This window comes from Amphibalanus amphitrite, unplaced genomic scaffold (assembly GCF_019059575.1).
Source record: "Amphibalanus amphitrite isolate SeventyFive unplaced genomic scaffold, NRLGWU_Aamphi_draft 000031F_arrow, whole genome shotgun sequence".
NCBI classification, from domain to species: Eukaryota; Metazoa; Arthropoda; class Thecostraca; order Balanomorpha; family Balanidae; genus Amphibalanus; species Amphibalanus amphitrite.
The window spans coordinates 1-26,253 of NW_024881527.1; the positions used below are offsets into that span (position 1 = coordinate 1).

Consider the following 26,253-nt stretch of genomic DNA (forward strand, 5'->3'; position numbering starts at 1 on the left):
TTAGCTCCTTAATAAGTGCCACCTTCTTTGCTGCATCGAATGAATTCAGCTGACCGTGAAGCTGGTTTGCACCTTCTGCGAGACTTGCTGCTCATCCTCCTCCTCCTCCACCTGTGCTGGTGCTGCCACTGCAGGTCCAGCCATCATCATTGGTGTGTCGGCGATGTTGAGGCGCTTCTTCAGACATTCATTCAGTTCGGCCACCTCCAGCAGTGTCATCTGAGATATTTGGCTAACAATATTCTCCACATGTTGGATACACCTTCTGCTGACTATCAGATGGGAGTTGATAACTGTGCTGCCTCTGTACTCATGAATTTTGAGACAACAGGCGAACTGACACGCACATATCTTGCTCTATGAATATTGCAGAGGCACTTCTGCAGAGAAAGCGCAGTCACACTCTGCATGTTTCTTGAAGTTCAGATATTGGCTTCACAGAATCCTTAATTTGACTTTATAAATAGTTATATCCTCCTCTTACGACGGCCTCCCAGCAGAGCATGTGGCGATATATACGGAGATCCGGTAGATCCGATATATCGAAAACTATCGAAAACGGGCGAAATATAAATTGGTGCCAGATACAACTGCAATGGCTTTTTCAAAGTCTCCAGATTATTTGAGATAAAGTCTCTAGAAAGGGACTCTTAAATATTCTTGAGACTTTTATGCTTGAAAGCATAGAATTAGCACCGCTTCGTGCATAGAAATAAAGACGCTTCATGGATATTAATGAAAATTATTTTTTCAGATAACAAGATTCTAAGGAGATATATTTCGTCCAGATATACATTTTTGATGAATCTTTGATGAGGGATTTGTCTCGAGATGCGGCGAAAACTCTAGTGAATTCTGAAAATCACCTGAAAACAGTATCTGGCATCTTCATTCCATTCCACTTTTGTTATATCTCTAAATTTTCATGACATTATTATTTTAAGAAACATATAATTTTGCAAAGAGTGCTCTTAAAGGGACCCTCCCACCTTAAAAAAAGTTTATGAATTGGCATGAAAGTGATGTCGCTCGGTTCAGAAAGAGCGAAAACGAATATCTACCAAATTTCACCGAAAAATATTCACCGGTTTTCAAGATATTAGACTTTTACTTTTGTTTACTTTTTGGGATCTCCGCTGTTCCTAGCGACTTTATTTAAAAGTGCGGCATTTGTTGCGCGCAACGCAGCATATACCACCGCGTGCTACAAAACGTTTTAGTCAAACATTTAACGGACGTTCGAAAGCCTGATGACGTCATCAGATTCCCGTAATGGTTAAAGGGACCCTCCCACCTTCAAAAAAGTTAATGAATTGGCATGAAAGTGATGTCGCTCGGTTCAGAAAGAGCGAAAACCAATATCTACCAAATTTCATCGAAAAATATTCACCGGTTTTCAAGATATTAGACTTTAACTTTTGTTTACTTTTTGGGATCTCCGCTGTTCCTAGCGACTTTATTTAAAAGTGCGGCATTTGTTGCGCGCAAAGCAGCATATATCACCGCGTGCTACAAAACGTTTTAGTCAAACATTTAACGGACGTTCGAAAGCCTGATGACGTCATCAGATTCCCGTAATGGTTAAGAGATAGGGACCACGCTGGTCCCACCCTGCAAGTAAAGAGAAGAAATTTCTTGAACACCATAAAGCTGGGGGGGTTGCGACCAGGATAAATGGTGGTTTCTGAGCCTGGCCGCAAACTTGGCTATCTCAACTCAAAACTAATGTTAAGGTGGGAGGGTCCCTTTAAGAGATAGGGACCACGCTGGTCCCACCCTGCAAGTAAAGGGAAGAAATTTCTTGAACACCATAAAGCTGCGGGGGTTGCGACCAGGATAAATGGTGGTTTCTGAGCCTGGCCGCAAACTTGGCTATCTCAACTCAAAACTAATGTTAAGGTGGGAGGGTCCCTTTAATAAAATGACTATATGTTTCGAAAAACAATCAAACATTCAAATTAGCTTACACTAATACGATATTAAAATATTATACAATTTACTAGCCGCATCCAAACGCATGATGAAGTGAAATTTGCGCGTTTGTTACAAATTTTCTTAGGACTAACTCACACTACCTTCTTGAAAGGCGAAAAGGCTGAAAGATTTGCATTTCTTTTATCCTCTACTTCTAAGTGAATGCGGTAAGTCGTTCCTTTTTTGCAATTGGCATATAATGATAAAGATACAAATTGCATTTTTTTCATCAAGCTGTACTCTAAATTAGGGAGGTGTCTAGATTTGGTTAGGATAGTTGGAATGATGTGAACTGAACTAATGTATTTAGCAAAGAGAATTCGGGGAAATCAAGATGCTGAGACGAAATTGAGTGGGTCACGGTATATAGAGAACTGAGTGGGTATTATCGTGGAGTAATGTTGTTGGATCACGGGCTTATGTTTTTATGGGTTTCTTGTTGGAAGAAAGATGAATATTGTAATTTATTGCTGCATTTTGCATTTTTGGTAGGAAGTTCGGAAGTTCAAGGCTCAAAAAGGGTATATCAGTCCCACACACAAGGGGGAAAAGCTCAAAAAATTGAGCGCTCAAAAAATTGAGTGGGCCCCATTATGAAGGAATAGGCGAAACGAAGGTATTTTACAATGCCTTTAGCGTCACACTACGGCAAATATCGTATTCAAATAAGGTATCAATGGCAAGAGAGAGCAACAAGGTTTCTTCTCGAACACTCGCCGTAATAATTTATATCGGTGTTTTTGGAAAGAAAATGTCCTAAAGACGCTCAACTTTTTGAGCGCCACTTGTCGTTCGGGACCGCGATACTCAATAAATTGAGCGCCACGACAGACGACAGTCAGCTGGCGCTCAAAAAATTGAGTGCCGGCCAGCATCTACACTCAATTTTTTTAGCGTTCTCCGAGACAGGTGAAGCCGGTACTGCTGCCATTATTGATGTTATGTTTGTTGAAATACGTTAAACTGAGTTGAAACAGAAATGCAGGAAGGTGAATGCTACGTGGTACCTAAACTTTTCACAAACCCATGGCATCATGTCACATTTTCCGCTAGTAGTTTTATCGGTTGCCTTGCAGATTCGGCACACCTCAAATAATTATACAGGGCTGGAATAATTCGTATGAATACTGTATTGATATTCTCTGACTGTACTGGGAGAAGGGAATGCGTGAATACAGAAAGATATCCACCCACGCTTGAATATTGGAGAATTATAGCAGGAAAAACTGTATTTCCACGGTTACAAGTTACAACTTACAAGTCCATCGGCCGCAAACAAACAAAAATACTATACAATGTGGGTTAGATTCACAAACATCATCAAGTGTGGATCACAGAGACGAGCAAAACGACATCACATTATCGCATGCCAGCCCGACCACATTGGAACCCGGTGACCTGCGACCGGAACCTGCGTCTTGCCAGCATACATCACAAAAGCAGGAGACAGTGTCGTAATGCTTTGATCCAAAATATGCCATATAACAAATGATAAAGGACCTAAGCTCGGACTAAGCTAATCATTATCAAATCCTTAACATGTAAAGGACGAATGGAAACATCGAGTCTCAGACCAGCAGTAGCAACCCTATCACATCACAAAGAACACGCGGCATTATCAGACAGCCGTTTTGTTATCGGGCTACAGGTGGCGACGGCGTGGTTGCAGACCAGCTGCGAGGTATCGGCGTGCGCAAAAGGCGCGGGCACACCTCCATGTGGCCGTGCGGACAGTGCGCGTCCGGCGTCGCATAGTGGGCGGCATCGGGCTGTCCCGGGCCAGCGTGCCCAGCCGTCGAAGCCGCACAGGTTGTCGGCGCATGTGGGCGCGCGCGGTCACCACGGCCAGCTGCTCACCGCCAGCGCACAGACCGCGCAGCGTCGCCGCTCCGCCGGCCAGAACACGCAGACAACCCTTCTTGCAGTCGCACAACACGTCGCCAAACTCATTCACCTGCTCCACCATGTTGTTGACGTCACCGAGTCGTTCAAGTTGTGGCTCGTGCCATCGAGCATGACCTGCCCGGTCGGACACGGGTCAGCGGCTTCTGCTCCAGCGAAGTCTTCATCTTGGTGACGTCTTGCTGATCTCCACAAAGGCTGAGCAGATGACCTTACCCACAGGGACGGCCGACGTCCTCGCCAGCGACCGCTTGGTTGTGCAGACCTGCCAAAAAAAGAAAAGCTGTTTGGCGATCTCAAACGATTTTTTTTCTTTATGCAGTGGAACAAAATGGAAAATATGTCATACAACAAGAACTAAAAAAGATGCAGCCTGGGTCATCTAAGAAATGGGTGCAACATTGTTAAAATTCTTCATTGAATGAATTCTGCAAATGCTTTTGATGAAATGTGTGGTGATTATAAGGATCAACAGACCACTTAACTATAAAATTTCTCAGGATTCCCTATCTGGACCTGTCAAAAAATCCTGACTGCACACCAATAATGAGCATTAAATCCGAAACCTCTACTAAGTACCTAGGAATAATTAAATTCAGGAAAATATTTCACATCATACAAATAAAAACCTTTACTATATTGAAACTGAAAATGTGATGTCGATCCAGTGACCTAAGGATCTCAAAGTATGAATAATGAATTAATTATTATTAATTTGGTTGTGACTGCCGACTGGCGGCCTAGACATTGAAAGTGGCCTTGCTTTTCCGTTGACTTCGATCCCCCAGATGGAAATGATATAAAGGATCATTTTTATCTTATTTCATATGACCCAGTCAGCAAAATAGCTATCCTGTTTCAACATTCACACACACAATAGTTGACTGTCAGTCTGTCATGCTGTCGGTGTTGTGAAGTAACGAAGGAGTTGAGTTTTGCTGATTATAAATTGTGATGTTATGTAAAGAACTGGAAAATGAATGTGAAAACTAAGAAAACATATTGGCAGAGTATTGTCACTTACTATCAGGACATATGGATATAAAATACATTCAAATTCATATGAAATGCTAAATATCAAGGTACTCAATCACTGATAGCAGTGGACTATCATGTGTTTTAATGTCAATTATATGAAAGTTAAGACCAAAACTACCTGTTACCTCATCATACCTAATGAAAAATTGTGTGAAGAAAACATTCACAGCTTCTTTGAAGCACTTAGACCACTAAAAAGCAAAAATTTTCACGTAAATATGTTGTGTCTTTTTTTTTTTTTTTTTTTTTTTTTTTTTTGCTCGGTCGGCCTAGTGCCATTCCCGAGCAGGGGGCAGTTACTCCGGCAATTTTCGCCGGGCAGCAAGTGTTACGTTAAACCGGTTTATGTGAACCCGGTAGCAAAAACAACGTGGGATCCTATCTTAATGTAAAACATCATATCGGATGGCGCCACTTTCGTCGACAGTTACTTATCTGCACGCAAATCGAGGAAAACGTGAATTGATTGACGTTTACGTGTTTCCAAATTTAAAATCACAGCATATTTAAACTTTTCCTTGCACCTTTTAACATCTAAGTATTAGGGATGTTGATCCCGGGATCGGGATCCCGGGATCCCGGGACTGTGTCAGTCCCGATTCCCGGGATCAAGATGACCGGGATCCCGATATCCCGAATGGCAAAAAATAGCACATTGTGCAGCTAAATTCTGCACGTTTTTTTTTACAAGACAAACGTTTTCATCCAATTAATCGTTCAATGGTTTGTTTTTGGTAACAGAAGCTCTACAGTCCACGGCATTGACCGCCGCAGTAAAACAGCAGTGCCAGCCATGTCACACGATTCTATCTCAGAGGCCCCAGTCTCGGATTCCAAAACGGGACGTTGAACACGACACCCGATGCCAACTAACGCGAGTAGGGGGTGGAAGGGAGCCGGGGGAGGGGTCTGGCTCTGAGCATGAGCAAATCACCGATACATGACCCTAGTGTGACGGGACAATGCTTCGGGCAATATGAGCGTGAGGCTCGGCAGAGAAGCTCAGTGCCCGAGCAATCGTGCGAACGGCAGGATGACGGACTTCATGGTGTTCAAGGGGAGTGCGATCTGGGAACATTTTCTGCGTGATACAGCCGGCCAAAGTGCTAAGTGCCGTTACTGTGGAAAGGTGCTGAAGATTTCAGGTGGATCGTTTTGGGCCGTTTCAGGTGGAAACGGCCCATCTCCGATGCGTCACGGTTGGGGTGCTGCACCGCACGTGTGGACGTGCAAGGGCCGTTCACACATAAACCGATTAAGCTCAAAGTTTGTACGCTGTTAGGGACAGGCTTGATGGGTTAGCCGCACAAGTCACATGGGGTCTCATTTAACACGTACCCAGATACTACTGATGAGTGGGGAGGGGATCGGTGATGCTGTGACTGAGAGTGAGGGAGAAGAGCATGTCGAGCAGTCTGCGGCGGAGCCGACTCTGCAGCAGCAGCTGCAGCGAGCTCTGGCGACGGCGGCGAAAAGTCGTGCGCCTGGCGCACCGGGACAGGTGGGAAGATCCCAACTTTCAAAGGCAGTTAAAAAGGAACTACAAAACCTTCCTGTTTCTGGGAAGGGGCCGCTCACCACCATGGCCTACAAGTGGCTCAAAGGCATCGTCGCCACGAGCGTCGAAGCTGAAAGTGTTTTCAACTGTAGGTAACATAGTGACAAAAGTACGTTCTCGTCTGAATGACGATACAGTTGACGCCCTGTGCTTCCTGAAATGTCACTATAGGTAAAGTAAGAGGCGAGCTGGGAAACTTGCAGTTATCTGTTTACGCTTGGCTTCAGTACAGCCGTGTGTTCTTATCCTTGTGCGAGTCCAAAGGAGATTTAAAAGCCTTTCGGGCAGTGGCACCACGTGAATCCAGTAATACATGTACATACGTCGTTTGCTTACGTGTATTCTTTTTCTGAACGCAATTTCAGGTGTTTTACTGGTATCGTATCATATCGTATATCGTTACTAAATATGGATGCGTGGGTGATCACTCGATTGTAACATTGAGTTAAAGCGTTTGCTTAACGTAACTAGACGCTAGGTCAGTCGAATATTAGAGAAAACACCAATCCCGGGATCCCGGGAAATCCCGGGATTTTTCCCCGAAAATCCCGAAATCCCGGGATCGGGAAAAAGGTCCGGGATCGACATCCCTACTAAGTATAACTTAAACGATAAAAACTTACCTTCTACACAAGGACAACGACAACCGCGCGACCGGAGACATCGCGACGAAATAAACAAACGGCGCCGCCACATGAAAAATATTCTCCGATACGGGTAATGTGAAATTGAGTCGCAATCATTTTGGGTAGTATGAAAAATGCTCTTTCCAACAGAACCCTAGTAAAAAACGTGAATGGACAAAAAATTACTTTTATTTCAATATAAATATTGGCCTGTTTTTAAGTCATCCTGGTACGCCGTAAGATTTCGACCTATAAATTGGTGTTCCCCCAATCGTTGAAGCTTGAGCAGTGAAAAATATGAAAGCCTAATCTGTTTTGCATCATTAGTGATTCTCCTAGGGTGTTGCCATTTCTCCCTAGGTGTTGCGAGTTGCTTTTGCAAAACGTGTTCCTAAAACGGCTCAATTTTTTGAGCCCTCAGCATTACGCCTATGGGAGCCTCTGACGTCACACGCTCAATATTTTGAGCGCTCAATAATTTGAGCTTTTCCCCCTTGTGTGTGGGACTGATATCAGTCCCACACACAAGGGGGAAAAGCTCAAAAAATTGAGCGCTCAAAAAATTGAGCGGGCCCCATTATGAAGGAATAGGCGAAACGATGGTATTTTACAATGCCTTTAGCGTCACACTACGGCAAATATCGTATCCAAATAAGGTATCAATGGCAAGAGGGAGCAACAAGGTTTCTTCTCGAACACTCGCCGTGATAATTTATATCGGTGTTTTTGGAAAGAAAATGCCCTAAAGACGCTCAACTTTTTGAGCGCCACTTGTCGTTCGGGACCGCGATACTCAATAAATTGAGCGCCACGACAGACGACAGTCAGCTGGCGCTCAAAAAATTGAGTGCCGGCTTGCATCTACACTCAATTTTTTGAGCGTTCTCCGTGACAGGTGAAGCCGGTACTGGCTGCCATTTTTGATGTTCTGTTCGTTGAAATCCGTTAAACTGAGTTGAAACAGAAATGCAGGAAGTTGAATGCTACGTGGCACCTAAACTTTTCACAAACCCATGGCATCATGTCACATTTTCCGCTAGTAGTTTTATCGGTCGCGTTTCAGATTCGGCACACCTCAAATAATTATACAGGGCTTGAATAATCCGTATGAATACTGTATTGATATTCTCTGACTGTACTGGGAGAAGGGAATACGTGAATACAGAAAGACATCCACCCACGCTTGAATATTGGAGAATAATAGCAGGAAAAACTGTATTGCCACGGTTACAACTTACAAGGCCATCGGCCGCAAACAAACAAAAATACTATACAATGTGGGTTAGATTCACAATCATCATCAAGTGTGGAACACAGAGACGAGCAAAACAACATCACATTATCGCATGCCAGCCCGACCACATTGGAACCGGGTGACCTGCGACCGGAACCTGCGTCTTGCCAGCATACATCACAAAAGCAGGAGGCAGTGTCGTACTGCTTTGATCCAAAATATGCCATATAACAAATGATATAAACGACCTAAGCTTGGACTAAGCTAATCATTATCAAATCCTTAACATGTAAAGGACGAATGGAAACATCGAGTCTCAGACCAGCAGTAGCAACCATCACAGTAGCAACATCACAAAGAACACGCGGCATTATCGGACAGCCGTTTTGTTATCGGGCTACAGGCGGCGACGGCGTGGTTGCAGACCAGCTGCGAGGTAGCGGCGTGCGGGCAAAAGGCGCGGGCACACCTCCATGTGGCCGTGCAGACAGTGCGCGGTCGGCGTCGCATAGTGGGCGGCATCGGGCTGTCCCGGGGCCGTCGAAGCCGCACAGGTTGTCGGCGCATGTGGGCGCGCGCGGTCACCACGGCCAGCTGCTCACCGCCAGCCCACAGACCGCGCAGCGTCGCCGCTCCGCCAGCCAGAACACGCAGACAACCCTTCTTGCAGTCGCACAACACGTAGCCAAACTCATTCACCTGCTCCACCATGTTGTTGATGTCACCGAGTCGTTCAAGTTGTGGCTCGTCCCGTCGAGCATGACCTGCCTGATCGGACACGGGTCAGCGGCTTCTGCTCCAGCGAAGTCTTCATCTTGGTGACGTCTTGCTGATCTCCACAAAGGCTGAGCAGATGACCTTACCCACAGGGACGGCCGACGTCCTCGCCAGCGACCGCTTGGTTGTGTAGACCTGCCAGAAAAAGAAAAGCTGTTTGGTGATCTCAAACGATTTTTTTCTTTATGCAGTGGAACAAAACGGAAAATATGTCATACAACAGGAACTAAAAAAAGATGCAGCCTAGGTCGTCTAAGAAATGGGTGCAACATTGATAAAATTCTTCATTGAATGAATTCTGCAAATGCTTTTGATAAAATGTGTGGTGATTATAAGGAGACCACTTTACTATAAAATTGCTCAGGATTCCCTATCTGGACCTGTCAAAAAATCCTGACTGCACACCAACAATGAGCATTAAATCCAAAACCTCTACCAGGTACCTAGGGATAATTAAATTCTGATTCAGGAAAATATTTCACATCATACAAATAAAAACCTTTACTATATTGAAACTGAAAATGTGATGCCGATCCAGTGACCTAAGGGTCTCAAAGTATAATAATGAATTAATCTATTATAAATTTGGTGGTGACTGCCAACTGGCGTCTGGCGGCCTAGACCTTGAGGCTTGAAAGTGGCCTTCCTTTTCCGTTGACTCCGATCCTCCAGATGGAAACGATATAAAGGATCATTTTTATCTTATTTCATATGAGCCAGTCAGCAAAGTGGCTATCCTGTTTCAGCATTCACACACACAATAGTTGACTGTCAGTATGTCATGCTATCAGTGTTGTGAAGTAACGAAGGAGTTGAGTTTTGTTGATTATAAATTGTCATGTTATGTAAAGGACTGGAAAATGAATGTGAAAACTATGGAAACATATTGGCAGAGTATTGTCACTTACTATCAGGACATATGGATAGAGAATACATTCAAATTAATAAGAAATGCCAAACATCAAGGTACTCAATCACTGATAGCAGTGGACTATCATATGTTTTAATGTCAATTATATGAAAGTTAAGGCTGAAACTACCTTTTACCTCATCATACCTAATGACAAATTGTGTGAAGAAAACATTCACAGCCTCTTTGAAGCACTTAGACCACTAAAAAACAAAAAAATTCACGTAAATATGTTGTGTCTCCTTCCTTCAAAACATCATATCGGATGGCGCCACTTTCGTCGACAGTTACCTATCTGCACGCAAATCGAGGAAAACGTGAATTGATTGACGTTTACGTGTCTCCAAATTTAAAATTACAGCATATTCAAACTTTTCAGTGTACCTTTTAACATCTAAGTATAACTAAAACGATAAAAACTTACCTTCAACACAATGACGACGACAACCACGCGACCGGAGACGTCGCGACGAAATAAACAAACGGCGCCGCCAAATGAAAAATCAGGGGGCGTCGAAGTCTAGTAGGAAAATCTGGCAATCCCCGGCGTGACGTAACGTCGGGGATGACTGACGGCACCTTGCACTGAAAGATACGGCAGAACGGCTATTTTTGAAAAATGATTAAAAATACTTATGTGCTGTTATGACACATAAAACGCTTATCAGCATGTTCCTCATCATGTGATAAAGCCATATCCGTGGTCGAAAATAGCTGAGCCCCTCCCAATTTCCAACCACCGACCTCGTAAGCAAAGGATGTAAGCGTAATCCTTAAGGGCGACTTTCCAATACATATCCGTACATATGCGTCCTTATGGAAATCGGTAGTGTGGCGATTGGCGACGCGCGCGACATCTGTGTGGCGACCAAGTGGCGACTGTGGCGACACCTGGTGGCCGCTTTTCTGCTGTATGTAGGCATTGGGGTTTTGCCAGATATGGTTCCTACTGCTACACAACTATGCTGACCCAATACTAGAAAGTTATTTTGCCAGTAAAAGGCAAGCAAATTGATAGTCAATTTATAAAATTGCTTATAAATGATAACGAGGAAATAATAAAGAAGTTTTGATTGAATAGTTATTAAAATACCCAACCGTGAAACTATATTCTGGTAGATTTAGTAGAAATTAGTCCGTGCAACCTTGTATTTAGGGCCTTGTGAAAAATATTCTCCGATATGGGTAATGTGAAATTGAGTCGCAATCATTTTGGGTAGTATGAAAAATGCTCTTTCCAACAGAACCCTAGTAAAAAACGTGAATGGACAAAAAATTACTTTTATTTTGACATAACTATTGGCCTGTTTTTAAGTCATCCTGGTATGCCGTAAGATTTCGACCTATAAATTGGTGTTCCCCCAATCATTGAAGCTTGAGCAGTGAAAAATATGAAAGCCTAATCTATTTTGCATCATTAGTGATTCTCCTAGGGTGTTGCCATTTCTCCCTAGGTGTTGCGAGTTGCTTTTGCAAAACGTGTTCCTGAAACGGCTCAATTTTTTGAGCCCTCAGCATTACGCCTATGGGAGCCTCTGACGTCACACGCTCAATATTTTGAGCGCTCAATAATTTGAGCTTTTCCCCCTTGTGTGTGGGACTGATATACAAAAAGGGAACCTCAGTTTTTTTTAAACAATGCTGATGTCTATACCTGCATTGCCATGCAGTGAGACTGAGACGGGAGACTGAGAGGAGGGCCGTGCTGCATCATATATTCTGAATTTTTAGTATTTGTTCTTATTTTGTATTGATTTTCATTGTTATTCTTATGTCTGGTGGTTATCATGAATGATTAAAATAGGTGGTGAAGTGGTCCTTTTGCACCCTAGGCTGGCTCAACGTTACATAAAATCCACACCATGTTGTCCAAATCATATATCAACCTGGAAGATTGGAAGATTAGTTAATAATTGAAAGATAATCATATAAATTATAGATACTCAATACTAATACATGCTGCCACCCATTTGTGAAAAGCTTGGGTAAATATCTTAAGACGCCAGTTCTTAAGATATTTACACAAATTCCAGTTTAGTCATAATTCATGCATCATGCTTGTTTTTTTCAACCAAGGAGATGCGCTACCCCCGATATGCTTTCTGATCAAACCAAATCAAACCAAACCTAACCAAACCTGACCTAACCTTGCCTAGAACCTAGAACCTAAAACCTACCTACAAGTTACAACCTAAAACCTACCTATGACCTAAAACCTAAACCTAACAACCTACAGCACCTCTCCTTGGTTGCAAAAAACAAGTGTGATGCCTGCTATTACTACTACTATTCCAGGTAGGTTGTGCATTGGGAAGTTGTAACTGTAGGTTGTAGGTTAGTAGGTAAGGTTAGTTCAGGTTAGATTATGTCTTGTTCTGTAACTTTTTTTAGTAGAGACTTTTATAAGCAAAGCTCATGTATTCCTAAAGTGAATAAAGGTCATGTGTGGTTGGGTGTAACTTGTTAGTCATAAATGTTTTGTGTAAAAGTATTTGAAACATCAATGTGTGGTCTCATTTTTCAACCTTAGAATGATGTGTTCTTTCTTTTTACGTTTTTGTTTTGTGAATTTCTTCAGTTTTTGAAGGGTACAAAAGGGGGAAATCACCAAATAGGTATTCTTCCTTGTTGATAAGCTTAGATCAATATCAACATCCATATTTAAAGGAAATAGTTCACTTTCCTGAAATTAGTATTTTGCTATGGATTTATGATTTTTTATGCTCAAAATGATCAGAAAATAAAATAAAAACTTTCTGTAAAAAAATATTTTCTGTATTTTAATATAGGAAGAACTATATTTCTATGTAGAACGATGTTTTGACGCGGAAGCTTATTACGCGTTGACCAATCACATTGCGTAGTTCAAACCTACGCATGCTGCATTGGCTGTAAGCAGCATGCTGATTGGCTCACGATGACGTGACTGCATTCCTTTCTAAGACACCAACGACACCACATTCCTGCCTAAGACACTGTTTTTGGAACTGGAAATTGAATATTTTTGCTTAGGGTGATTGTTGGGCCGTAAAAGCTTATGATTTGTGCTAGTCTCAGCGCAAGCTACAAGACTGCTATTTCAGTTCAAAACCCCATGTTAAAAGTGAACTATTTCCTTTAAGTCAGATTTGCTTATGTGGTAAGTTAATGTCTTTTTTTTATTTCAGGATAATGTTGATGTTTAGAAGAGTGTAAGTCTCATTTGACTGCCACCATGCTGGAAAGTCTAGCAGCATGGGTGCTCAACAATTACTTGGGCCAGTACCTGGAAAACCTGAACACAGACCAGCTGTCTGTGGGCCTCCTGCAAGGTGAGCCAAAGTGCCATGGCAAAATAAATTCAGAACCACACATAGTGTTGCTGCTCCAGAGTTTGTTGATGATTGTGAGTTTTGGCTGATGCAGATGTACCATTTGTTAAATTGTCCAACTTTAATGTTTCAAAGTTGACAAGATCTTAGATTCTCTCAATATGTAACAATTTCAAGCTAATATTGGGTAAGCTGTGCTTGCTGGCATGAAAATACTTCTCATCAAGTGTAATTCTCATCCAGTGTAAACTTGATGTATCTTTCCATTGTTCTCTGATCTATATAGATTGCAGACTTATTTATATCTTATGATATCTTTTGTTAGTTAGCCCTATGTATTGGTCATCTGTGTGCTGCTTGGTTAGTGACTTTACAAGGCTGACTATCATGAGCCGACATCGTGACTCTCGACGACTACAAGAGTGACTGGCGACGAGTGTCGGGAGTCACGATAAGCTGATATCAATACCACGAGCAGCAATTGCGACTCGCAACGACTATTGTGGGATGACAGCATAATACACGGCGTCCATCGTGAGCTCACAGCGTGGCTCCGACACTATTGTGAGCCAACAGCTGAGGACTCACGATTTGTATCGTGAGCCGACAGCATGGCTCCGACGACTGCCGTAAGATAACAGTCTGACTCACGACGACACTCTTGAGTCGACGGTGCGACTCGCGACGACTATCGTAGGCCAACAGCATGACTCACGACATCGATCGTGAGATGGCAGTGCGACTCATGACTTCTATCGTGAGCCCGACCCGACAGCGCGACCGATGACGACTATGTACGGTGGGCTGCCGGCTGGTGCGATGGCTCTGTTGGGAATGAGAATGTTAATAGTGTGTCCTTCGGTACAGCGAAGAGAACACGGCACTTTTTGGTGTCATTTGCTGATTTGGGTTGTTGGTTCAAACGTTAAGGTGCGGTCTTGAAATGTAGAAATACGTGAATAAAAATCCGACGTTAAAAGCTGTTTTCAGTCCATCAGTGCAAAGTTTGATCTATCTTACCTTGCACGACTTTTTTATCGAGTATAGCATCGAGCTTTTCGGGTTTATCTCAGCAATATCTGCAAGCGCACCCCTGCTATCAGTACCTACCATGGTTTGCCTGGATGAGTGTTGCATTGCCGATTTTTCATGTTATATCTCACATTAAATTAACCTTTGTCCTTCCCGTTTTCTGCTTTCATCCTTTGTTTTACGGACGATAAATATTTTATCATATTGATGCAGGCTGCGATCTGCCCAAAAACACGATTTTTTATTAGAAAGACAGGTCATTGGAAGTCATGTGGCTTGTGCCTGTGCACTACTCAGTGGCTGGGCCTGTCCTTCCCCGCATCGCTTAGGAATCAACTCCTGTCCTTTCCCGACGTATCTGTACGTGTGTTGAACGTTCGTGTCGCCACGGATGAACATGTCACCGTCCGATGCCCTTTGCCGTCACACCGCCTGAACGGATGGGGTTGGGTCTGGACGGACGCCAGCACCTTGCCGCGGCGAACGGGTGTGTCCCTGAGCAGACGGCTGACGGGCTGACTGTGACCGGTGGCGGCGTGCCACATGTGAATCTGTCACACATCAAAGTACCGGGCCAGGCCGGACGGATCGCCGCCGATTGTCCGCGTTCAGGGACGAGTAGAGGGGGCAAGGTCGACTGCGATAATGCCGACTGGCTCGTCTGTTTATGTTGGGCCTAGCATTCAGGCAAGGGCTTCTGCAGTGAGGTTCGCTCGGTGCAAGGAAAGGAAAAACAGGGCATCCAGGCCATTGGTGCAGATGTTGCACTCTTTGTCGTCGACCATATGATGAGTGAGCCTCTGCTGGGCAGCAATTTCGCCGGCCAGGGCCGGATCACGCGCTGGGACAGGGAATTAAAGCCAATGAGTGTTATATTCAATGGAAACGTGGCTCCAAAAAAGTAAAGTCGTGCATTTAGAATGTCTTGATATGCACATTCGTATTACATACCTTACGTTTATTTTTTTTTTTGTTATTTTACAATAGAGACTTTAAGGATGTTCTATTTATTTAAATACGCGTAGAACATGCTGATTTTTATAGGCCTCTCCTCGGCTATCGCGCTTTTACCGGTCTCTCCGTTTCTAGCTGCCCAATTTGTTCTGCTCGTAACCACCCGCTTTCGATTCCAGGTGCTTTTTAAATGTAGAGCGTTACGCTATACCGCTAGCCTATTACACCATGCCTCTGCCCGTGCGGTGTCGCCATCTTCAACCACCCGGTCTCTGTTTTAGGTGCTGTGGAAATGGAGAACGTTCCCCTGCGCAAGGACGCGCTCTCCAGCCTGGACCTGCCGGTGCGCGTGACGGCCGGCTTCGTCGGCAAGATCCGGCTCTCGATCCCGGTGCGCCGTCTGAGCAGCGAGCCGTGGTCCATCTCCATCGAGCAGCTGTACGTGGTACTGGGACCCGTCCGGCCAGAGGAGGTGAGACACGCGCGTGACGCCGACAGGGAACAGCGGGAAGCAGGGAACGGTGGATCACCGATTCCAAAACTTATATTGAATGTCGGTGGTGTAGCTCACTTAAAACTCGGTGGTTCACACTTGACGGACGCTAACACAGATATGAGATTTATTAGCATATGTCCGCGAAAAGAATTTAATTGAAATTATCTGGGGCTGACTTTGTCTTCAAGAAACCCAAGGACCTCTAGTAGATCGTTAACTTTTTATTCCCTTAGGCCTTGAGACCTTATTAGATGCCTGGTTGTCCATCGTTTTCCTCCCACATGCCTCCTATCCTCACGGTGTCCCCTCTGTCCCGGTCAGATGGACGCGGATGCGGAGGAGGCGGCCGCTCGGCAGCGCCAGCTGTGGCAACTGGACGCCGTCGAGGCCACCTGGCGCGCTGAACACGAGGCCAAACAGGAGACCTCCTACTACGCGGCCAGCTACAGCTCCTGGGTCAACTACGGCAGCAGCATCGTCGGAAACATCGTCGCAAATCTGCAGGTAACGGACGGCTCCTGGCCCGCAAGGTGCTTGCTGGTCCATTTAATATCTGCTCTAAGTGGCATCGCTAAAGAAGAATGATTAACTCTTCTGCTGATGACCACTGGGTCTGTTTACTTTGTGGTTGTTCTATCTATGTTATCATCGACATTGTAAATGAATGTCAGTTTAGACTGAAGTGACTGGTGACGCTTCGTTCAATACGTATGTCCGGTCACTGATCACTACATGTGCGAATCTGAACTCTATACCCCCCCCCCCCCCCCCGCAGCTGAAGATCCGCGACGTTCACGTGCGGTACGAGGAGCCCGGGTTCGCTGTCGGTCTTACGGTCGGCGCGCTGACAGCCCAGAGCTGTGACGAACGCTGGGTGCCCGGCTTCGTGGCCGAGTGTCGCGACAACATGCGCTTCAAGCTGCTGGACCTGCAGCAGCTGGACGTCTACTGGGACACGCAGGCGCAGATGTACTCGGATATGACCATCGGACAACTGGCCGTGAGTCAACGATGTGATTTGGCAAGGTGTTATAAACGATCCTAGCACAATGTTAGGAGTTAGCACGATCCACGATGTTAGTGCGACTTAGTACGATGATTGGAGTACAACTCATTATGTCGATTGGTAGTATGCTTGAGTAGGTAGTAGTATGCTTGAACACGAGGCCCTAAAAGTGGATATTTATAGCGATGGCATCTTCAATTTCTAGACTCAACGCTGGATTGCATGCATGAGTTTTAGGACGCCTCGGCGATAAAGGCCATTTGGTGTCTCAACGCTGGATTATGGCATTGCTGGTCATCACATAAATGTTCTCTTTTTGTGGTGTATTTTGTTTGCCGCATTTCTACCTTCATCTTCGTTACAAATCCACGTCCGTCTATCTGGCAGGAGGTGATGATCGCCGGCGCGCACCACGAGTTCCTGCTCTCCCCGGTGACCGTCCAGGCCCGGCTGAAGCGCGACTGCTCCGAGCGGCCGCTGCGCTCCCGGGCCCGGCCGCGACACGTGCTGGACCTCCAGTGCGAGCGTCTGTCGCTCTCTCTGGCAGACAGACAGTTCCAGCAGGCGGTCGGCTGGGCGCGCAGTATGGAGGTGCTGGACCGGCGGCGCCGCTGTCTGCGTCACCGCGCCGACCGGCCGCCGCGCGAGGCGCCCGCCGCCTGGTGGCGGTTCGCCATCCTGACCCACCTGGACCGGATCGGCCGGCGGCGGCGCCACCGCACCTGGGAGGCGGCGTGCGAGCGCGCCTCGCTCGTCGCCCGGTACGCAGCCGTGTATCGGGAACACCTTCGCTGCCCGGCCACACTCACCGCCGAGCAGCGGGCGCTCAAATTCCGCTGCGAGTCAGAGTTTGAGTTCGAGGCGCTGGCCGCGCTCCGCGAGTGGTGCATGCTGCAGGAGGAGCGTGAGGCGGCGCTGCGGCGCGAGCAGGGCGCGGCGGCGGCCGGCGCCGGCGGCAGCGGCCGCGGCCTGCTGCAGTCGTGGTTCCCGGCCTGGGGCGGCTGGTACGGCGGCGCCGGCGAGGAGCCGGAGCGGCAGCGCCCGGAGCTGGAGGCGGCGCTCGATCAGATGGCCGACACGCTGGAGAACAGCTCGGCACTGAAGCGAGACGCCGTGTTCAGCCAGCTCAACTTCAGCCTCAAACAGGCCGAGATGAAACTGGTCCGCGCAGAGGCCGGGGGCGAGAGGTGAGAGTCGGGCAGTTTTGTTTAACTGTGGTTTAAAGTGCTTAACCCGCGCCGGGCCGGGGGGGGGGGTGTTTGAACACCCCCCCCCCTGTGGTTTTTCGCAGATATCTCAAAAACTGTGGGATATCTGCACCCCCCCCCCCCCTGTGGTTTTTGACACACCTGTTTGTGCGTCTTTTCCGCACATGTTGTGAAAATTTCAGACCCAGGTCACCTTAGGTCAGGTCACCAGGTCACGCCAAGTGACCTCACCTCACAAAAAATAAGAATGCTCGTCATAGCTACACCGATTGATCGATTGCCTTGAAACTTTTAGCGATTGATTAGAGCAACATTATCTATAAAATGTATATCTCGGAATTTTGATATCGGTGACCTAGGGTCAGGTCAATTTTGCGACCTCTCCATTATAAGTCAATGGGAGAAAATTGAAAAGCGTCTGTTTTGCACGAACGCTATTCTAGACACTCTCAAACATCGAGATGTAGGTAAAATGGACACACTGAACCGGAAAATGGCAACTGTGACCCCTCGTTATGTCCCCGAGGCAGTGTTGGAAATGAGGCCCTTTTCTGGTCCCGGGCGGGTCCAAAAGATTTTATTCTCCTTACCAATTTTATACTCCGGCACCTCTGTGTCAAAATGTGACTAGCAAAAGAACAGCGACTGGCGCAAAGTCGTCCAGACATCAACGAACTAGCAAATTACGGAACGTTAACCGATTCTGGAGTTTTTATGCTTTGCCCCGAGGTCATCTCAGGTCACGAACAGAATCTAACAGTTTTTCGCTAATAACTTCTGATAGTGACGTGCTAGAGCGCTGAAAACGCCTTAGATGTGTTCGGCTCGACGTTGCGGATCGACTGCTATGCAACATGACCTTTTCCGGTCAGGTCATGACCTTGACCTGAGGTCAAATTTTCAAGTTGACCTTTCAAGGTCAAATTATAGTTCATTCGACGCGTCTCGGCGAGAGGAACACGATGGTGGCAAAAGTAATGTCATGTCTCTTTTGAGTCAAAAGTTATTGCCGAAAAAACGTCTTTCGTAAAAACGGCTATTTTTGGAGTTTTTGCCCTCTGGAGGCTAAACCGTTGACCTGAGGTCAAATCTGAGAACATTACTCAGAAAGGTCTGTAAAAGGGCTATCGAATGCGCTTTTCTGCGGCGCTGTAGCTCTATCGGTTCCCGAGATAGCCGTTGGCAGTTTCCAAAATGTTGAAATATTTAACATTTGACCTTTGGTGACCTCTGGTGACCTGACCTTTGACCTGACCCAAAAAATGACTGAAGTGTTTTCGTCCTTATTTTAGACGTTCTTTCGATTGCCGCTTACCGCGTGTCGCTACGTGGCCCAGGAGCCGAGTTAGAAGGGGGGGGGGTGTTCAGACACCCCCCCCCCCCCGGCCCGGCGCGGAATCTCAGAGCACCGGCCCGGCGCGGGTTAATGTGAGACATAATTGTAGATCAATGCTCTTTTTCATAACTGGGCTGATCTTCCCCGTCCGTTTGCAGGCGGCCCCTGTTCGACCTGGCCTTCGAGAAGGTGGAGGTGGCGGCCGAGTCGCGGCCCCGCAGCGGCTCTCACCTGCTGCAGACCTCTCTGGGCGCCCTGTACCTGCACGACCACGCCACGGCCGGCTCGGCGTTCCCGCGGCTGGTGGCGCCTCAGCCTCGCGCCGCGCCGGCCGCGCCGCTGCGCCAGCTCAGCCGCCTGCCGGGGCTCAGTAGTCTGCTGGCGCCGGCCGCCGAGCCGCCACTGTTCGAGCTGCACTACGAGCGCCGGCCGCCCGGCAGTCGCGCCGATTACAAACTGCACGTCACGTCTCGATCGCTGGATGTGGTGTATAACCCCGAGGCGCTGCGGCTGATGAGACAGTTCTTCACGGCGCGACGTTCAGACGCTGACGCCGAGCGGTTAGCGCGACTGGAGAACGCGGCGCGGGTTAGGTACGAGTCGCTTAAGAGACAGACTAGGGAGGAGCTGATACAGACCTGGGAGCAGATGGTCGAGGGCGACAACATCGCCAGGAAGACGTGGGACGTCATGTTCAACATCTCAGCGCCACACATCATCCTACCGGAAACGCTGCAGGATCCGTCCGGTCTGCTACTCGTGCTTGACTTTGGACATCTGAAGCTGCACAACGACATGTTCTGGGAGGAAGAGGCTCGACGCCAGGCGGCGGCCGCTGCGGCCGGCCTGGATGACGACGACGCAGACGACGAGGATTTCTGCACGCCGTGTTCTACGCCGCAGGAGACAGAGCCGGAGTCGGTTGCGACAGCGGGATCGGCAGTGCCCGAGTCACCGTCAACTGATACCATCTCTATGGCGACAGCGCCGGAGATGACACCAGCGCAAGCGGCGCGCTGCGAACTCCAGAAGAAGATGTACGACAAGTTTTCTCTCAACTTCAGCGACCTACAGGTGTTAGTGGGCCGTGTGAGGGACAATTGGCGCCAGGCTCTGGCCAAGGGCAGCAGTCCGATGCATGTGTTGGACCGGTTCACCATCTCCCTTCAACTGGAGCGGCGTCGTTTGGCTGCGGCCGACCCAGAGTGGCCGCTGGTACACATTAACGGCAACCTCAGCCACCTGATGGTGCACGTCAGCGAACAGAAGGTACACGCGCTGCGAACACTCGCCAGTCGACTCCTACTGGATGAGGAAGAGCCGGTAGACTCTCCGACGGCCGGCGAGGACAATCTCTCTGAGATGAGTGGTGAGGGTGACGGCGCGGGAGGGGATCACTCGCAGCCGGCGGAGGATGAGGACGGCGCTGTGCCGTCAGAACCCGCCTCAGACGCGGCCCGGCTACTGGTGGTGCAGTTCGCCACCGGACAGATGTCACTGGCGGTACAGTCGCGCGGCCGCGCCGTGGCTGAACTGCAGGTGTGTGGTGCGCGCGGTCAGCTGACGCGTCGCCGCCGCCGCCTGCAGCTGGCGCTCTCTGTGCATAGTTTGCTCCTGGTGGATGCGCTACAGACGTACGGAGCGGATTTCGAGATCCTGGTGGCCAGCCACCGCGGTGTGGGTGTGGACAGTGTGAGTGGCTCTCTACTGGACTCCGAACCGTGCAGTCCGTGCAGTCCCGCCTCGCCGACCGGCGTGGACCGCTCGACCTCGCCCGTCTCTCTGACGCAGGCGGTCAGTCAGAAACTGCAGTCGGCTACTCTGCGGGTGGTGTCCCCCGACCCGGGAGGGGGAGGTGCCGACCCGCCGCCGACCGCCGCGGCTGCCCCCGCCGCCGGTGCCGCTTCCGAGCCGGGTCTGAGTCACACACACGACGCGTTAATCACCCTGGATGTGACGATCGTACTACCCACACCCGGACAGACGCCGAGCCAGACACTGCGTACTGTCTCCATGAGGTTCAACACGCTGGATGTCATAGCCAACCAGGAGACTATAGTCGAGCTGGCAGGGTTTCTGAACCGCATCAGCACTCCCCCGGACCCGGTCAGTGCAGAGAAGCCGCTCTCCCGGCTCGCAGAGGCGGACGGTCGCGCCGCCAGTCCCCTGGGCGACTGGCTGTCCGGCGGTGCCTCCTCACCGCCGCCCCCGGCTGAGCCAGAGACAGAAAACACCACCAGTAGTCGTACCGAGCTCACCTTCGACTTTCACAAACTAAACGTACTACTACTGCGCTCCGTCAGCGACCGGTTCGGACTGACGGGCCGTAAGGTGGCCACGGCGACGGTGAGCGGCGCGCGGATCCAGGCCACTCTGTCCGATCAGCTGGCGGTGAGCGGAGCACTGGGAGGTCTCCAGGTCCGGGAGCTCAGTCCGGCCGCACACCGACATCCCTGTGTGCTGTCGGTCGGCTTCGACCCCGTCGTGGAGCAGTCGCAGGTGAGAACGAAAGGCGGGTCATGTTCGTTATTGAACTTGCGTTCTTCTGTTTCATGTGTGACGACTATTCAGTTGCTTGATTTTGTTGGGAAAATTTAAACGTATTTAAACTTCCATAGTTCGCACAAATGTCGGATTATTGTGAGTTGTTGTATGCATATTTCACGTGAACTGATATTCCCGGTGCTAATTATCACCGTGTGTCTCGTCAGGACCTGCTGCGCCGTCTGAACGCCGACCTGTACCGGGACAGCGAGCAGTGTCCGCGGGCGCTGCAGTTCACGGCCCGCCGGCCGGCCGGCTCCGAGGGCACGGCTCAGCTCGAGGTGCGTCTCGCCTCCGTCTGCTACACCCACAGCGCGCCGTTCCTGGTCGAGCTCGGCGGCTGTGTGGACGAGTTCAAACAGTACGTGACCGAGCTGGCCCGCTCGGTGGGAGCTGCCGCGGCGGAAATGGCCAGGGAGATGGTGCACATCAGGTCAGACTCGGTCAGTGACGCCGGCTCGCTGGTGACGGGGTCGGAGGCGGCGCGGAGTACCCTGAGCCCTCCCCCGGCGGCCGGGCGCGGCGAGCCGTCCCCTCAACCGGCGGCCGGGCAGTCGCTGGCAGGGATCGAGCTGAGTGTGGTGCTGGAGACGCCAATTGTGGTTGTACCGGAGAGCGCCGGGAGTCCGCGGGTGCTGGTGGCACACCTGGGCCGGATCGCGCTCAACTGCCGGCCGGAGGACAAACATCGGCTGCACGTGACCGATATGAACCTCTACTCGCTGGATCTGGACAAAGTGATGCTCACCAAGAGCCTCAGGTATGTAACGGGACGAGTCTAGTCACTGATTCAGCGGACTTTTAAAACTGATGGAGTGTTATAAAAGTTCACATTTTGTCAGTGTTATAAACTGAGTGACCAAACTCACATTTTGCTAGGAATGAAGTCGCTTGTAATATATTTGCGAGATTGCAAGCAAACGGAATGAGGAACGCATAAATAACAGCCTACATCAGTAAACGCTTTTGGTGAAAAATCGTCAAGGTATTGGCTTTTTATCCATATCCATATCATGATAACTCAACCCATTATTCGTAATTATGTCCAACGTCTGTTCCGACACCTCCGTTGCCTTTCCAGTCCTGGCCGTGCGTTTAGCACGCTGCGCGCCGACCAGCTGTACGACGCCCGTCTGTGTGGAGACCCGATCCTGTACGACACGGCGCTGGAGATCACCCTGCAGTCGGTGGAGGTGCCGCCGTCCGGGCAGACGGGTCAGACGGGAGCCGCCGCCGGCCGCGCCCAGCAGACACTTCAGGTGGGTGACCCGGCTTCGACCTGATCCGGGTGGATAATGACAAGGGCAGCCTTGTGCCCAGAATAACACCGTGTGTTTTGCACTTTTCATTCATATCAGCGTGCTGGTCGTGTAGTGCTTGCGTGTCTTGCTACGGCTAGGTAGGAGGAAAATTGGCCAGAATTATGGCGTGTCATGAACATCAACGTGGCAAGATTATGCGACCGTCGAGCGCCCTGCATCGCGTCTCTAAGGAGGCCGATGACCTCCGATTTAGTCTGGTCTGGGTGCCTAAAATCCTAGTCCGTCATCATCAACAGCAACGCTGACGATGTTGTGTTCTGCCAGGTGGACGGTCAGTTTGTGACGCCGGTCCGTCTCTCGGTACTCAAATCTCAGTACGAGCAGATCATGCGCACTATGAACAACCTCACTGTGCCGAGCGCCGCCGGGGCAGAAGACGTGGGGACGGAGACAACGCAGGAAGGTATGTGTGGGGAAACTAATTGTGATGGGGATTTTGGTCAAAAGTCAAGACTGCTGGGAAGACAGTAGAGTGCGTCTGTGTGCGTAGTTCCTTTTTCTTTACGACAGTGATGTCTGGTACACTCATCCTGTTGAATGTTTGCCTCATATTTTGCACCGGACGCCAGCAGGTCTCTCCCAAGAGGTTTCTCTGGTAGTGCATATGTTCATATAGTCCTTCGGACTTGGTATCATTTTAGGCTCGGCTAACCTGTCTTTCTCGTGTGTGTCCAACAGATGACGTGATGGCTGAGGAACCTGGAAAAGAGCCGTTGGAGAGGAAGATATCTGCACCAGCTCAGAACCACGGAATACCCATACATGGTAGGCTTTAGGGTTATATCATTTTTTTCATATTGTGTGTACGATAAAACGAATTAATTGTCATAAATCTTTCACGGCAAAATTTTGTAAAGTCGATGTGGTATTTTCCCACTTTCATGGGGCTATGTCATTCGTTGCTCGTTGGCCTTGATGCAGCCACGGCGACTCGTTTTTAGCGAAGTTCGTTCCGCAGCTAACCTTGCTCTCCGTCCCGCGCCCATTCCAGGCTCGTTCCAGCTGTCCGAGTTTGAGATGGAGCTGCGCAGTGACATGAGCCGCGGCGGGCCGTGCGGCCTGGTCACCCTGACCTTCAGCGACCTGTCGGTGGCCTACGAGCGGCGCCAGCCCGACCTGACCGAGCTGAGCGTCACACTACAGGGAGTCACCATGGAGGATCTGCTGCAGCTGCCGGACGCGCCGCACCGCTACCTGCTGCACTCGCACAACACGTGAGCTAGAGAATAATCAGGATGGGCAGTGGAACTAACTATCTGCTCTGCATTCAACTCGTAAACCGGAGTATCACCAGAACAATGAGTGAATCGCAAAAGAAAACTCGCACAATCGTCTCTGGCACATACAAAACACGTCAATATGGGCACAACTCCCACCAAATCATGCGATGCTTGCACAATACCTCAGTCACAGGTAAAAACCTTACAAAACGTAAGTCTGCTGCTCCTGAAACTCTCCCTCCATTTTTGTTTCAGTGTGAGCGAGCGCCGCCCGTCGGCGGTGGGCCCATTCCTGTCGGCCTCGTGTCCGGACATTGCTGCCGGGCTCTCCTGTGACGATGACCTGTCGCTGTCGGCACCCACCTCAGCTGAGGTGCTGTGTGGCAGTCTGCCCGACCGACTGAACGGAGGGGGATTCCTGGCGCCGCGGCCGGCCGCTCCCCGCAGCACATACGGTGAGCAGCTGAAACGTTCTAACTTGAATAAAAGCTAGCAGAAACATTTGTTTGGATAGCAGAGCTGTGATTATACAGTAAAACACGTTTTCCGTCGATTTTGGACCGTTTCTGTTGTCTGAAGTAGCCATGGATGTAACCGTATCGCCCCCCCCCCCCTCCCTCCCCCATATATCATGTGCGCTTATTCTGACCTCGCCTTCCCCCTTTTTTCTCCTCAGATCGCGGCGTGCGTTCGACGGGCTGCCGCAGTCCTCCCAGCTCGCCCACTCGCCCGGCGCCCGATCCTGAGAAGGCGCTCATCCAGTGCACGGTGACGCTGCGCTCTGGCGCGCGTGCCGCCGCCGTCAGCCGCACGGTCGACCTCAACTTCAACTGTCTGGACGTGGTAGTTAGCCCGCAGTCGTGGGTGATGGTACTGGACTTCTTCAACGGACAGCCGCACCCGCCGACCGCGGTCAGTGGGGCAACTGTCGACTGGTGCTCAAGGGTTCACTAGGAACGTTTGTTGCATTTGTCCATTACATCCATATTTTTAATGACCACTTGACGTCCAGCCGTGTGCATAGTCATGTGGGAAAACGACATACAAGGTTAGTGGGGTGGTAATTCATTCGGGATTTTTCGTTGTTCATATTTGTTTTTGTCAGATGTTTTTAGTTTTCCCACGCCGTCACACCACCCCTCGACGTCACTAGCCGCCCCACTGCTCACCTCTCCCGTCCTCTCGCCCCCAGCCGGCGCCGGAGTCGGGTGTGCCCCGGAGCAGCTCTCGCGCGGCGCCCCTGTCGGCTGCCGCCGCCGGTGGGGCCGTCACCGAGACCCTGGTGCGGGTCCGCTCTCTGAGCCTCCTGCTGAACCAGCCGGGCAGCGGTCCGCTGGCGCGCGCCACAGTCACCGATTACAGCAGCAGGACGCTGTCAGGTGCTGAGCGGGCGACGACGTCCGGCCGGCTCGGCGCTCTGGCTATGGTGGATCTCACCGCGCACGGCGCCCTGTACAAGGAGAGATTCGTCACCGCCGGACCCGAGGCCGTCCACTTCGACTTCGTCAAGTGAGTCATGACGGGAATGTGCTGTTTTGGCATGGACAGGGGTAAAGGCTTGGAGCTTCAGCTCACTTTTTACCAATGCCTTTGATAGCTGCTATGTGTTAGGCAATTATACATAGCCTCTCTACATATGCCTTCGTAGCTGCAGTGTATGCATGTTCACTCCGCAAATTTTACTTAAAGGTAGTGTGCCACCTTTGAAAGATTTCCCATTTTATTTTTCCTAGGATAAGAAGCTTCTGTTTTTACCTAATATCGCAAAGAAAATCAAAAATGGGCCTGGAATAGTGCCTTTTTCG

General features: G+C 49.2%; 1 protein-coding gene across 1 annotated transcript in view; it reads left to right on the plus strand.

Moving 5' to 3' along the window:
• Positions 1-13,193: 13,193 nt before the first annotated feature.
• Positions 13,194-26,253, plus strand: part of LOC122368176 (vacuolar protein sorting-associated protein 13D-like) — a 44,034-nt gene continuing 30,974 nt past the window's right edge. Inside the window, exons 1-16 of the mRNA XM_043341878.1 lie at positions 13,194-13,330; positions 15,598-15,788; positions 16,134-16,316; positions 16,588-16,812; positions 17,056-18,005; positions 19,521-21,194; positions 21,285-21,511; positions 21,590-21,861; positions 22,074-22,666; positions 22,988-23,165; positions 23,493-23,631; positions 23,907-23,993; positions 24,220-24,442; positions 24,704-24,903; positions 25,125-25,360; positions 25,641-25,957. Coding sequence (XP_043197813.1) covers positions 13,234-13,330; positions 15,598-15,788; positions 16,134-16,316; positions 16,588-16,812; positions 17,056-18,005; positions 19,521-21,194; positions 21,285-21,511; positions 21,590-21,861; positions 22,074-22,666; positions 22,988-23,165; positions 23,493-23,631; positions 23,907-23,993; positions 24,220-24,442; positions 24,704-24,903; positions 25,125-25,360; positions 25,641-25,957 — 5,792 coding nt within the window. The 5' untranslated portion in view covers positions 13,194-13,233. The remainder of the gene's footprint in view (positions 13,331-15,597; positions 15,789-16,133; positions 16,317-16,587; positions 16,813-17,055; positions 18,006-19,520; positions 21,195-21,284; positions 21,512-21,589; positions 21,862-22,073; positions 22,667-22,987; positions 23,166-23,492; positions 23,632-23,906; positions 23,994-24,219; positions 24,443-24,703; positions 24,904-25,124; positions 25,361-25,640; positions 25,958-26,253) is intronic.